Source organism: Tamandua tetradactyla, chromosome 15 (genome assembly GCF_023851605.1).
Source record: "Tamandua tetradactyla isolate mTamTet1 chromosome 15, mTamTet1.pri, whole genome shotgun sequence".
Classification (NCBI taxonomy): Eukaryota; Metazoa; Chordata; class Mammalia; order Pilosa; family Myrmecophagidae; genus Tamandua; species Tamandua tetradactyla.
This window is the reverse complement of record NC_135341.1, coordinates 32,055,395-32,070,500: the sequence shown is the minus strand read 5'-3', so window position 1 is coordinate 32,070,500 and position 15,106 is coordinate 32,055,395. Positions and strand designations below refer to the sequence as shown.

Here is a 15,106-nt window from a genome sequence, read left to right as displayed (position 1 = left end):
GGCGGTTAAACCGCACACCGCCGCGGCGGGATCCACAAGCCCCGCCCGCCTCTTTGGGTGAAATGAGGGGTTGGGAGCGGCGAGGAGGGAGTTAACCTAGCGGTCGCGTCTGAAGCGCGCTTAACCCTCTGGCTCCCGCAGGTCATCCGACCCAGGCCTGGGTGGCAGAACCCTAAGTCCCACGCGGCAGCCACCCCGACAGCGCGGGTAGTGCGGCGAGATCCCCGAGTCCGGGAGCCCACAGCTGGAGCGCGGCGTGGCCAGTGGGAGGCTCGGGCTGGAGGGGGAGGGAGGGGGACGGCGGCGGCGGGCGCGCAGCGTCGCTAGGGCGAAGCTGGCGTGCGGCACGGCGCGGCGCGGCGGGCGCGGAGCGAGCGAGAGAGCCTGCGAGCGCCCCCGTCCCCGGATGTGAGGTCCGGCTGCCCGAGGTCTTGAGCCAGCGGCGGCGCGGGCGACGGCGGCGGGCAGCGGGCACCGCGGCGGGTGGGAGGTGCTGGCATGGGGGACGCTCCGAGCTGCCCTAGCAGCGGGACCGGCATCTCCGCGGCACCTCTCCGCTAGAGGAGAGGACCAAGCCAATTTTCTTTGCAGCAAAAAATTACATGTATATATTACTAAGATAATATATACGTCTGGTTTTATTTTTTAAAAAAGTTTATTTTGCTCCATTTTTTAAAGAAGAGGGAGCGTGGGTGGCTAGCGTATTTTTTAAAAATATAAATTATCCTTATTTTTTGTTATTTGTCCCCATCCCTCCCCACCCCCTGCTGAATCGAGAAATAAGGGCAGGGACCGCGGTTTCCAGCTATTCGTAATCCCCTTCCCCATTCCTCCTCCGCCCCAACGCCTAGCATAGTGCCCTGCACACAATAGGCGCCCAATAAATGTTCGTGGATGATGATGATGATGATGATGAAAAAAATGCAGCATCAACGGCAGCAGCAAGCGGACCAAGCGAACGGTGAGCAATCAGAGCCTGGGCACCCGCTGCTAAATCGAATCCTGTCATGGTCCTCGTCTTCCACCCTCTCCTCACTCTGTCTTTGATGCGCGGGGTGGGTTGAGGTGGTTGGCGGGGATGGCGAGGATGCTGCTAGCTTGTTATCATCTATAGAGAACCGGGAGATGCGTGACAGCCGGAACTCCGTTCTCCCCTTCAGGCCCAGAGAGTCAGTTAATTCTGCATTTGTGGGTGGGGGCGCCCGTTGAGTGTGTGAGTGCCCTGAAGCTGGAGGGGCGGCGAGCCAGGTGATTTTAGTTGTGTCCTCGGGCTCAACTTTCCTCCAGCGCACCCGAGCGATGGAAGGTGTCGTGTGTGTGTGTGTGTGTGTGTGTGTGTGTGTGTGTTGGGGTTATGGTTTTAGTCTTCAGCCGGAGCCCCGTTTCCAGTCTCTTCTCCCCTTTCTGTCCTCCCCCGCCCCCTGGTTGGCCAGGAAGAAGGTCTCTGGTGGCATTCGGAAAATTCTAGGATTGTCCGGTTTCACCCTTCGCGCGGGTGGGTGAAGCACACCCCTTCTTTTGCGGTGGGCGGGGGATGAGGCCGTATATCGGAATCGGGGGGAGGGACGGGTGGAGAGTGTATTCCCACTCCCAGCGCCGGCTGTGAACACACTGGTAACCTAGCAATGCCCGGAGAGTCTCTGCCGCTGTGGGGCTCCTCTTCCCTGCCTGGGCCCGGGGACCACGTGCAGTTTCCATACCAGCTCGTGATGGGTCTGGGGAGGCTAGAGCAGTTCCTGGTCAACCCTCCCCCACTTCTTGGAGGTTGCGGGCACACGCGCTCGTGTGCGCGCGTGTGCGCGCGCGCGCGCGCACACACACACACCTCTTCCCTGCCGGCTCACAGCCTTCTTGGGTGCTGCGTGCTCCCCAAGGAAGGGCTAGGTACGACTTATCCCTGGACTCCACTTTTTGTTGCCCGCCTGCTCCTGGGCAGGCATATCTATGCTGCTTTAACTCTCCCTTGTTCTTCACTTAACAATTATTGTTTTTTCAAACACCCATCCTTCTATCTTTTTTTCTCTGCCACCTCTCACACTTTGACTTCTGCCTTAGTAAGTAGATTTTGGCTGAAAGGGAAAAATTCCTGCACCATCTCCTTCCCGGGTAGACCCAAAGCTGGTGTGGACTTCTTGCACAGGCCCTCTTTGGACTCTGCGTTGTGAGCACTAGAATGCAGGCTACACTGAGATGATTTCCGTTTTAGACCTTTGGGACTTCTGGTATAATCCAGTCTGTCTGTCCTAGGTATAGGGGTGCAAAATGACTGACTGCCTTGTCTGTCTCTGGAGGCTGACTTGGCTGCTGTTGCTGCAATTTAAAATGCAAAAAGAGCCCTGAAGATGTTTTCTGTTTTCAGAAGCCTGTGGAGGAAATGAGTCCCAAGCATCATGAATTTTCATTTGCAGAAAGTGTCAGTGCATAATCTAGGTATTTGTTATGGGGCTTTTGGTATTGCCCGGTGTCAGTGGAGGATTTTTTTTTACACTGAAAGAGTTACAGTTGTGGCTGTGGAGAGATGTTTGTGTAATATCCTGAATATGATCCACTATAGAATTATTGGCCCTGACCGTTTTTCTGTGTGGTGGTGGTAGTTATTTTAGAGAAAAACGATTGTACGTATCTGTTAACTCCTTAGACATACATGGTTTTACGACTAGGAAGAGAAAATGAAATATATGTAGAGATGACCTCAGTTTATCAGAGGAAATGCACTGAAAGACTCCTTGTGAAGACATGGATGTAGAGAAGTACTAATTTTAGCTGTCATGTACCAGTGATCCTGTTTGACTAACACTCAGGGAGGGCAGAGCACGTGGACTTCTCTTGCTGCTCTGGCTGACCCTACTTGTGAACTATAGGACATGAGGTTCAAAATGGGGACATGGGACTTATGCCCCCTGTTTTTGATGGGTAACAAACTTTGCTTTTTTCCAGACTCTGGATTCTCATTGTTTTTATTGCTTTTTCTCCTTCTCCCCAGAGACAAACTATGCAAGAGGCACCAGACTCCCTCTTTCTGGTGAAGGACCAACTTCTCAGCCGAATAGCTCCAAGCAAACTGTCTTGTCTTGGCAAGCTGCAATTGATGCTGCAAGACAGGCCAAGGCTGCCCAAACTATGAACACTTCTGCACCCCCACCTGTAGGATCTCTCTCCCAAAGAAAACGTCAGCAATACGCCAAGAGCAAAAAACAGGGTAACTCGTCTAACAGCCGACCTGCCCGGGCCCTTTTCTGTTTATCACTCAATAACCCCATCCGAAGAGCCTGCATTAGTATAGTGGAATGGAAGTATCCTTTTTTTGGGTATTTATCTTTCTAATTTTCTCTTTTTCATTTGTTCTTTAAAAGGATTTGCTCTCTGAAAGACTCTTACAAAGTGGTAGTAGTCTGAAATGCGAGCAAAAGAAGCTGTATGTGAGGGCTTTCGTTGTATTTACCTTCATATCTCTGGATTGCAGAAGGGTGGCTATGAGGGTATATTTAGCCCATTGGGGTATGTATGTCTGTTGTGTAGACAATAGTGGTGGAAGAGAGTGACAGTCTGAAACTTCAGAGTATTAGATAATTGAAATATGAAACTAACCTTTGATTATTTAATGCTAAATTGTTAGTTTTTAAATCCACAGTTGTTTTTGGGCTTTGAACCTATTGCAGTTAAAGCATGCCAATTTGAAAAAAAAAAAAAAAGACTGCATGAGATTCTCTGGAATTGAATACATTTTTGACCTTTAATAGAATCTTCTCATTCTGATGTTTTGGAATTTGGCCCTGCAACTCCGATTAATGCTGAGGCTGCTCCTAGCTCAGACATTTGGTGATTCTAATTGTTCAGAGGGGAAGGAATACTTTCTTTTGTTGATCAATGCTATGACTTTCTGGAATTTCCTTTCGACAGGTTCCAAAAAAGCGTTTGAAATGTGAGCATGAGGGAGTGTGTATAGGGAGAAATTTTGCATGTGCCTCTCCTCCCTGAGCCCTTATGAGTTATAGAACAGCCCTTTCACTGGAGGAATTTGCAGTTGCTGCCTTTATAAAAAAATTCTGTCTGTCCTTGGACTGAAGTTACATTTCTGGGTGTCTCCTTTGTATTTTTAAACTGAACTCCAAATGTCCCAGTGTGGTTGATATGTCCCAGATCTTGGAAAATTATTGTGTATCTGCCTGTGTATCCCCTTCCCAAAATCTGGAGACCAAGCTCCAGCCACTGCCCTCCTTAAGGTAAGGTGAACTGAGGCCTTCTTTTTGAGCAGATGACTTTCTAATTAGTCAGATGATTCATTGGTCTGAGTAAAATAAAACATTTCCTTCCCAGAAGTGTATTTGGGGCTGACAGGGGCCTTAGAACAGTTCCTAACCATGGGAGAGAGCAAGAATATAGAGCTTCTCCCCCAACTACCCCCAGAAGGGTGGAGGGGCCATGCTAAGTGGGAAGGATGTAATTTGAGTACCTAGCTAGACAGCTCATTGGATGCCCTTTGTCTTCTGTGGCTATACTCTCCGCTTATGGACAGGAATTAGAATGAGGGTACCTATCTAAAAAGGTTTTGTAGAGAGCAGCCAAATGTTAGAGTAGAATTTGGGAGTTTTTCATGTGCTTTTTCTTTTTGGAACAGATATCTCTTTTCTAGAGTGAATTATGGTGTCTCTCACATTGCTGGGGTTGTATTTGTCTGTTTTCTCTTTAAGTTCTTCTCTAGTCTGAAGACAGAATCCTACTGTCATTGTAGGAGGGAGGTAGGTGAATCTGGACATGCTTCATTGGTATCCCTGGAGTCACGTTGTGGTTGTACTTTTTAAAGATCTCTTCCCTCTTAGGTTGGCTTGACATCACTCTGAATATGCAGAGACCTCTTAGTGGGGTCATTACTTTTATGTAGAGTGGAGTGGGAAACCTGATGCTGTTTCTCTTTGTGCACAGTAATTTGTATATAGGAATTTGTGTGTGCAGAGTAAATTACTGGATCATGCTGCTGTCTCCCTTTCCTGCATTGCCAGACACATATGTACAGGAATTAGGGAATGTGGCTGCCAATTCAAGGAGAAACCTACCTACAAATGGAATAGTGTGTAGAATAGATTCTTAAACAATATATGATCTTTTGTTTTTCTAAATGACAGTTTCCTTATAATTCAGGAAGTAGGTTATAGAAACCCTCCTAAAGCCAGCATTGTCAGTTCCAGTTAGCACTGGGAGAGTGAGAGCCTAATTTGTTTTTGCAGGCAGGCAACGCATAGTGTCCTGCACCTTAGGGGAGTGAGGATTGTTTTTATTTCAGAAGGAATGGTTAGGATCAAACCCACCTATTTTTCTATTGCTCTGTTCTGCTTGGCTTGTAAAATTCTTTTGGCAGTATCCAAAACTGGGCCAACCCAAAGAAGAAAATATATCTTTACTTGACCTTCCTGAATAGTATTGGTATTTCTTGTATTTGCTGGTTTATCATTTAGGTACTGGTAAATTAAAAAGAAAGGATGGTGGTGTGCAGGAGGGGAGAAACAATGTGTTTTTATAGAGAATAAAATTGGTGCAATGGACTTTTTCAGTGGGAAATTGCCAAAAGGAAAAGCAAAAAGGGGATTCTGAAATGCTTAAAGTGGATTGTTTTAAAGTTGGATCTCTGGAAAAGACTATCATGCTAGATGAGTTGAAAGAGTAAAAATGAATTAAAGCTAAGTGGCTTAAAAATAAACCCACCAAAATCAGTTAGGGAATAATGTTGTTCATCTCATTATATCAAAGATTATTGAAGATTCTCAAGGGACTGAGGTTTTATGAAACCAAAGCATCTCCAGAGAGCTATGGGGTATTTGTTTTCTTCAGCATTTTTTGATTCCCAGAAAGGTATCAAGACAGCTGGAGAATAGTCTGTTGATGTCCTAAGATCCTTAGTATCCCAAGATATTTAGTCAAACCAATGTATGATAGCCTTGCCTTTTGGGGGTGAGTGTATGGGAGACACCCTTTTGTAAAATCAAGTCCAAGAATTGAAAATTAGGTTGGTTGCTCTTGAAACCTCACATTTGGAAAGTGTGAAAACCAAAAAGAGAATAACAGTCATTTTGGCAGTTATCAAATTTTGTATTGACAGTTTTGACAGTCTTTTAATAATACCAGAACATTTAATCAAGTATCTGTTGAAGGCTGATCTTAAAGTGATTCTTTCAAACAGACCCCCCCAGACTTAGAATTGTTTAATAGTACTTTGAAAATATCTGGTGCTGATTTCTTGTGACTTTTTATTTAATTTGTTTATAAGTTGAACACAGTAATAATACGTTATAAACTGAGCTCCAGTCCAGCTCTAAACTGAAAAAGTCATAGCTATTGATTTCTCTCATAAGGAATGCAGAAGAAGGAGCTGAAGCTTGGCTTGCTTATTATAATGTTTGAGGTATTAGAATATTCCACAGAAGAGTCACTAGTAGAACGGAGAAAGCTTAGTGACTTGACCCGCCTTTATCCAGACAGGAGATTCACACCAACCCAGTCAAGAATAGTCCTCAAGAAAATGGCTCTAACAATTTGAGGCTAGGATCTGTGGGAGGTACTTGTCCCATGATGACTCCTCTGTGTCTACAATAGCCAGGAATTTAGCTTTCTAAGGCCCGTGTCTTTTTTAAAACAAGACAGAGAATCCTGGTTCACACAATGGCCTAATTGGAATTACTTTTAGGTTTTAGCATAAAATGTACAGCAGAAGTATGAGTGTAACGTGACCCTTGCAGCAGAAGGAAAGGACATGGAGAGGTCACTTGCTAGGCAGATCTACTGTGAGATGACCACTGACGGTTTTGCTGAAACCTGGTAGTCACAACAGTCTGTCTGAGTTATTTGTGTATGTCACTTTTATTTTAAAAGCAATTCAAAAGTGGTGTGGCTGGGAAAGTGATCACAGAGATGATTTATGTTTGCTTAATATGTATGTACCTTAACAAAATTTTTCAGACCATTTGACATATTTATATTATTGGCTATTTTTGCCAATTGTGTGGCCTTAGCTATTTACATCCCATTCCCTGAAGATGATTCTAATTCAACAAATCATAACTTGGTAAGTGTTCTTCGAATTCCTGCTTGTCCTGATGCGTGGCTGTCATTTGCCTCTATACTTAAATTAGCCGCTGACTTTTTTGGCCTGAGATTTATAGTCATGCATGTGATGTTTCTTGGAGCTTTGCAACAGTGGTTTTTTAATTTATTTTTTGGACCTCTGTTCTCAAATTTATACTGAATGAAAGTGTTTAAAGTCATGATTCTTGTGTAAATAGATGTGAACTTTTTATGGAAGAGGTTTGTAGCAGATTTTAAAAATAACTTTTCTTTCCACAGAGGCTTTTGCTATCTACCATTCCTTTCCTGATACCAGCTTTTTTTTTTTTTTTTTTAAGTCCAATATTGTTTGGGAGTAGGGGTTCTTTGGTCATTATTCTGATAAGTAGGGATTTATCATAGATTTTGTTTATGAACTATCCTTGTTTAGAGATGTAAAATACAGCGAAACTAATAAATTTACATAGAACATCATATTGAAGACTAATATAGTATATAATTAAAGTTCCTACTCCTAGTTCTATGAAATGCCTCAAGATAAAGCGACTCTGGTTAAATAAATTTGGATACTTCCATGTACTTTATTAACCTCCTAAAGGTTTACAGTGTACATTAGCTTAGGAAAAGCTCTGGGAAAGTCTGCGGTTAAGAAACAAGTATCTTTTTGTTTAACTCAACTAGTCCCTAAAAGTAATTGCCCATGGACACTTTTAAACATTTTCTTGGCAGAACACTTTTAACATCATGGAACCACTGTTATATGGAACTTTTTTGGGGGAAAGGCTAAGGCTAATATAGTTAAAAAAAAAAAAAAGGCACTGAAGAGCAACTAGATCGGGCCTGTGTTCTTGCCCCACTTGGGTGCCAACTAATTGTGTTTGGGGGCATTCCCATCACTTTTCTGAATTGCCATTGAACCATCTGTCAGTTAAGGGAATTGGACGAGAAGATCACTAGGATTGTTTTTACCTCTTACATCTAGTAATCTTTTTTTGATGATTCAGAAGTTATTTCAGGGTTTTTCTGGTGCTGAAGCATCTTTCTTGTAAGAATCAATCCTTTTAGAATTAGAGGAAGCCAGTGTTGGGTAACAGGACACTCCCTTGATTTTGGAGTTGTTGCTTTCTCGTCTTTTACCTTGTTCCTTTGTTTTTAGCTTTTCACATTGAGGCTGTATTTTAGTAGGGCTGGATGTTATTTACTAAATGAGGTTGTTAAAGCAAGACTAGTGTGGGGAGAGTTCTGCTTCTTGTTGTTATGCTGTTGTGAATTTAACCATGATGGTTTATGTATAGGATTTCATGTTATATTTAAAATTTTGTGGCATATTTCAGTTGTAACTTGAGTCTGTTCAGGTATGGACTTTTGTAGTTTGATTTCTAGAAAATTAAAAAGAAACTTTTAGATATTGCTACTGAAATACAAGTGTGAATGGAAGTTGGATACACCTATACATGCTTACTGTTAGTATATATTTATGTTGTGTTGAAGATTCTTTGCATAACTTAGGATATTTTAAAATAACTTTTGATTTGGTTGTATACATGTGACATTAGATTATCTTTTTGAAAGAAAAGTCAAAATAGTATCTCCATCAGTGAAGATAGATCATCATAGCCCAGGCCACAGATGGTGTCAGCCTTGTTACCAAATTTAACAACGTGTATGGTGACCCAGTTTGTTGCTTTTGTAGCTCAAGAGAACATGATGAAACAAACTTAGAAAATAAATAACTTTCAGAAAGGCAGATAAATTCAGATCAACGGAATAATTAATGTAGCAGCACGTGTAAACCAATTAATACTCTGATTTTTCCCTGGGAAATTCAGGGCACTATTTATAACTGCTGTTAGACCATTTGAATTTCTCAGCCAAGAAGTGAGGAAGTAAAATGTTCCAGGAAATGGAGAAATTTCTTTTCCCCCTTTCAACTCTTCCTCAGTAGGTCTTTCCTTAACAATTCTTAAACACTAGACTTTTTTTTTTTTGAGTAGCGGGAAGGTGTTTATTATTGGTTAGCAAGCCTTCTGAAAACCAGGGTGTATTTCTTTGACTTTTTCATTTAGGATATTGAAACTCATGGCATTCAAGTCTGTGCCTTACTTTCTTTTGAATGGTCACATGGCCAGAACTTATACTCTGCTTGACTCTTTAAATATTTCCTTTCCACTGTGGGAAGGGACGATCTTTGTGGACTTCCCTTGACTATTAGCAAGGTCCCAAGCCATGTCAGTCCTCCCACTAGGGAGCTGTTTTTTTTTTAAATACATCTGACCCATTTTTTACCAAAGTGATTGTTCTATTTTTGGAGTAAGTTTAGAGGCAGCTGAACGAAGCTTATTTTTCATCTGTAGTAAGTACCTTTCAATTAATGTGAATGGTAAAACAAAGGGCATAGACTGATAGGGGTTGCAAAGCTCTGCACATGCAGGGAGCTGATGATTTCCTTTGCCTGATAGCTCTGTGTAAAGCACATATGTCAAGCACTTAGTGTGTGATTCGGGGCCAGTTTTGTGGAAGCTGTTTCTGCCTGTTGAATGTCATTTGTATTGAAATTATTGCTTTTGTTGGATAAGAAATGTGACCGTTCCTATTGGTTATATGTTTGGTCTGGGTTGTATGTAACTCACCCAGCTGGGGACTTGAAGACTACCCTGGGGGCAGCAAGTTTTCCCAGGGTTAGATTTCTTTTTTTTTATATAAACAATCTCAGGTTTCTATGCAGCTTTCATTTCTGGACTTACAGGGGCAGGCATCAGTGGACTGATGCCATGGAAACAGTACAACTCACTTCCCACAGTATTATCCCTTTTAGTTCTGTCAGTAGCAGTATTTCCTCAGTTCTGCTTATTGAAAGAGTGTATAATTTATTTTATTTTCTTAACAGCGAGGGGAAGAGCACTTCTGTATCAGGTGTCAGAGTGGGAATGATTACAACTATTATATTTCACTGTGTTGGAAAATGTGTTTTGTGGAAGAAAAGCATGTTATTTTGTTTTCTCAAACTCCAGTTTCTAAGGAAACTTTCAGTTTCTATCCCTTCCCCAGCCTACTTCTTCCTGTAGTGCTGAACTGCCTCAGGTTAGAAGGGTCCAAAAGAGGAATCCTCATCTGCTCTTACAGACCTTCTCTTGATATTTGCTAATGACTGTGCCCTCCTCTTGTCTCTAAACCAGCCCTAAGTGATTGGATGGCAGAAACTCATGCCTTTCTCTCCCTTTATCTGGTCAGATTTCTGGCTCAGCCTGGGTACTCAGTAAATGCCTTCTAAACTGAATGACAAGTTTTACTAAGTCTTGTTTCTGTAGATCATTTTTTATCTCACCTACCTTTTTCTCATCTTGTTGACACTCATGTGTTTATGTTTTTAGGCATGATAACATTTTACCTCTACAGAATCCCTCATGTCTTCCTTTTCTCTCCATTTAGGCTGTCAATTCCAGCTCCAGGGCTTTCCTTCCTTAATCTACATTTCACACCACTGTCAGGTGACTTTTACTAGAGAAGGGATCTTGAGATTTCAGTGGCTACCTATAGCCCACCAAGGAAAGACCAGACTCCAAGACTAGGTTTTCCCTGATCTGGTTCTACCTTTTTTATTTTTAAAGCTTTTTTGGTTTATCCCCATCTCTTTACCTTCACAAACCTACCCATTTGTTCACCAGAAGTTCCCAAACAACTCTTCCCAACTTGTCTACCTCTCACTTAAAAAATGTTTTCATTTTTAAACTTTTAATTATGAAATTCTTTCAAACTTACAGGAGAGGTACAAAAATAGTACACATCACATACAGATAACTCCAACATATACCTATCTCCCCAGATACCCAGATCCACCAGTTTTCACATTTTGCCACATTTGTTGTATCATTCTATGTATTTATCTTCTATCCCATCCTCCTTCCATCCTTCCCTCAATCCCTTCTTCCATTCTTCCCTCTCTCCTACCCATGCACTTGTCCATCAGTCCATTTTCTGTATGCTTCAGTGTAGAGTGTATATATCATGCTCTTGAATACTTAATGCTACCATGCATATTTCCTAAGAACAAGGATAATCACTTATATAATCACTTAAGTGCTGTTATCAAGTTCAAAAAAACTTAACACTGATATAAAGCTTATATAACATTGATATAAAAATTGCAATTTTTAATATGTCCCAATAATGTCCTTTTTTTTCTTTTTTTTTGGATGGGTAGGCATGGGAGTCGAATCCAGGTCTCCAGCATGGCAGGCGAGAACTCTGCCTGTTGAGCCACCATGACCCACCCTCAATAATGTCCTTTTGAGCCTTTTCTCCTCTCTTGTTAGATCCCATTGAAGATCATGTGTTGCATTTAATTGTCATTGTCTTTTTAGTTGCTCTCTCTTTTTAATTGTGGAAACATATATACAACATAAAATTTCCCATCCCAACCCCCCCCCCCCCCGCAAGCATACCATTCAGTAGGATTTGTTATATTCACAATATTGTGGTACCTTCACCACTTTCCATTACTAAAACTTGCCCATCACCCCAAACAGAAATTCTCTGCATGGTGTGCATTAACGCAACCATTGTCCCTGCTGTCCCATAACCTCTGTTCTTCCTTCTATCTCTGTGAGCTTGTGTGGTCTCTGACATTTTCTTGTAGGAACCATAGGGCTTACATTTAACATCCTAAATCTATAACAATCTCATTTGCTTTGATAACAATGTAACTTCAGTATTGTACACAGACTATCTTCCTATAATCCTCTGTCCTGCCTCCTTATGTAGGTCTTGTCACCAATTACATGCTTATACAATACGGATTCCAAGCCACTGATTTATCATTACATTCTATGCGTTTGCCTTTTAGATCCTTTTATTAGGAAGTAAGAAATGGTGTTAGAAGCCAAAAATAGAATAGTATGGACATTTATATTTACCTATGTCATTATACTTAGGAGAGATCTTTTTTTTTGGATCTATTGTCTATTCTTCTTTAAGTCAAGAACCTTTTTAGCATCTCTTTTAAGACTAGTCTAGTGGTGATAAAATCTCTCAGTTTTTGTTTATCTAGGAATATCTTAATCTCTCTTTCATTTTTGAAGGACAGTTATACCAGATTAGAATATTTGATTGGCACTTTTTGCTTTCAGCACTTTAAATATATCATCCCACTGCCTTCTTGCCTTCCTGGTTTCCAGTGAGAATTTGGCACTTAATCTTATTGAGGCTCCCTTGAACATGGTGCCTTGTTTCTCTCTTGCAGCTTTCAGAATTCTCTCTTTAACTTTGGCACTTGACAGTTTGATTATAATATGTTGCAGTGTGAGTCAGTTTCAGTTTATTCTATTTGAATTGAATAGAGTTGATTGAGTGTCTTGGATGTATATATTTCTGTCTTTCATTAAATTTGGAAAGTTTTCAGCCATTTTTTTTCTTTGAATAGTGTCTCTGGCCCTTTCTCTCTTTCTTTTCCTGGGACTCACACAGTGTATACATTGGTATAATTGAAGGTGTATGGCAGGTTCCTTAGTCTCTGTTCACTTTTCTTCATTCTTTCTTCTTTCTCCTCCTCAGACTGGACTGGATGATTTCAGCTGTCTTACCTTCAAGTTCACTGATTCTTTCTTCTGCCAACTCCAATTTGCTTTTGAATCCCTCTGGAGAATTTTAAATTTCTGTTACTATGGTGTTCTAGTCTACCAAAGCTGCCAGAGTGCAACATGCCAGAGATGAATTGGCTTTCAATAAAAGGGGATTTATTTAGTTAATGTATAGATCTTCAGAAGAAAGGCAGGTAACTTTCAACTGAGGTTCTTTCTTACATGGGAAGGCACAGGGCTATCTCTGCTGGCCTTCTTCCTAGGCCTCTGGGTTCCACCAACTTTCCCTGGGATGATTCCTTTCTGCATTTCTAAAGGCCTGGGCTGAGCTGCAAGTGCTGAGATGAGATATGCTGAGCTGCTTGGGCTGTGCTACATTGAGCTCTCTCATTTAAGCTTCTAGGCAACGAAATCAAACATCATTCAATGCAGCAGGCACACCTCCTAGCTGACTGTAGATGTAATCAGCAACAGAGGAGGTTCACATGCCATTGACTCACATCCATAGCAGTAGAACCTGGCCAAGTTGACACCTGAACCTAACTACCACATGGGGTCTTCAGCTCTGTTTTGTTACTTCTCATGATTTCCATTTCTCTTTTTATGTTCTCTTTGTGTTCATCTGTCATTTTCCTGATTTTCTTTAGTTTTTTGTTCATGATTTCCTTTATCTCTTTAACATATTCAGGGCCATTTTTAAAAAAGTCTTGGGAATGTCCCAGGTTTGTTTTTCCTCATTGATGATTTCTCTTACTTTAATCTTCTTTGTCTGGGCCATTGATTCCTATTTCTTTGCAGGTTTTGTAATCTTTTGTTGAAACCTGGACATTTTGATATTTAATGTGCTATCACTGGAATTTAGTTTTTTTTTTTATTAATTAACGGAAAAAAAGAAATTAACCCAACATTTAGAAATCATACCATTCTACATATGCAATCAGTAATTCTTAACATCATCACATAGATGCATGATCATTGTTTCTTAGTACATTTGCATCGATTTAGAAGAACTAGCAACACAACAGAAAAAGATATAGAATGTTAATATAGAGAAAAAAAATTAATAATAGTAAAAAAAAAAAGAAAAACAAACAACCAGACAGACAAAACCAACCAACCAAACAAACAAACAAAAAAACAAAAACCTATAGCTCAGATGCAGCTTCATTCAGTGTTTTAACATGATTACTTTACAATTAGGTATTATTGTGCTGTCCATTTTTGAGTTTTTGTATCTAGTCCTGTTGCACAGTCTGTATCCCTTCAGCTCCAATTACCCATTATCTTACCCTGTTTCTAACTCCTGCTGGTCTCTGTTACCAATGACATATTCCAAGTTTATTCTCGAATGTCGGTTCACATCAGTGGGACCATACAGTATTTGTCCTTTAGTTTTTGGCTAGACTCACTCAGCATAATGTTCTCTAGGTCCATCCATGTTATTACATGCTTCATAAGTTTATTCTGTCTTAAAGCTGCATAATAGTCCATCGTATGTATATACCACAGTTTGTTTAGCCATTCTTCTGTTGATGGACATTTTGACTGTTTCCATCTCTTTGCAATTGTAAATAATGCTGCTATAAACATTGGTGTGCAAATGTCCGTTTGTGTCTTTGCCCTTAAGTCCTTTGAGTAGATACCCAGCAATGGTATTGCTGGGTCATATGGCAATTCTATATTCAGCTTTCTGAGGAACCGCCAAACTGCCTTCCACAGTGGTTGCACCATTTGACATTCCCACCAACAGTGGATAAGTGTGCCTCTTTCTCCGCATCCTCTCCAGCACTTGTCATTTTCTGTTTTGTTGATAATGGCCATTCTGGTGGGTGTGAGATGATATCTCATTGTGGTTTTGATTTGCATTTCTCTAATGGCCAGGGACATTGAGCATCTCTTCATGTGCCTTTTGGCCATTTGTATTTCCTCTTCTGGTAGGTGTCTGTTCAAGTCTTTTTCCCATTTTGTAATTGGGTTGGCTGTCTTTTTGTTGTTGAGTTGGACAATCTCTTTATAAATTCTGGATACTAGACCTTTATCTGATATGTCATATCCAAATATTGTCTCCCATTGTGTAGGCTGTCTTTCTACTTTCTTGATGAAGTTCTTTGATGCACAAAAGTGTTTAATTTTGAGGAGCTCCCATTTATTTATTTCCTACTTCAGTGCTCTTGCTTTATGTTTAAGGTCCATAAAACCGCCTCCAATTGTAAGATTCATAAGATATCTCCCTACATTTTCCTCTAACTGTTTCATGGTCTTAGACCTTATGTTTAGATCTTTGATCCATTTTGAGTAAACTTTTGTGTAGGGTGTGAGATATGGGTCTTCTTTCATTCTTTTGCATATGGATATCCAGTTCTCTAGGCACCATTTATTGAAGAGACTGTTCTGTCCCAGGTGAGTTGGCTTGACTGCCTTATCAAAGATCAAATGTCCATAGATGAGAAGGTCTATATCTGAGCACTCTATTC

General features: G+C 41.0%; 1 protein-coding gene across 5 annotated transcripts in view; it reads left to right on the top strand.

Moving 5' to 3' along the window:
- Positions 1-503: 503 nt before the first annotated feature.
- The window catches only part of CACNA1D (calcium voltage-gated channel subunit alpha1 D), a 413,019-nt gene continuing 398,416 nt past the window's right edge, over positions 504-15,106 (top strand). For all 5 annotated transcript variants that reach the window (XM_077128982.1, XM_077128983.1, XM_077128981.1 and 2 more), the window contains exons 1-3: positions 504-961; positions 2,984-3,293; positions 6,952-7,057. In XM_077128982.1, coding sequence (XP_076985097.1) covers positions 895-961; positions 2,984-3,293; positions 6,952-7,057 — 483 coding nt within the window. In that variant the 5' untranslated portion in view covers positions 504-894. The remainder of the gene's footprint in view (positions 962-2,983; positions 3,294-6,951; positions 7,058-15,106) is intronic.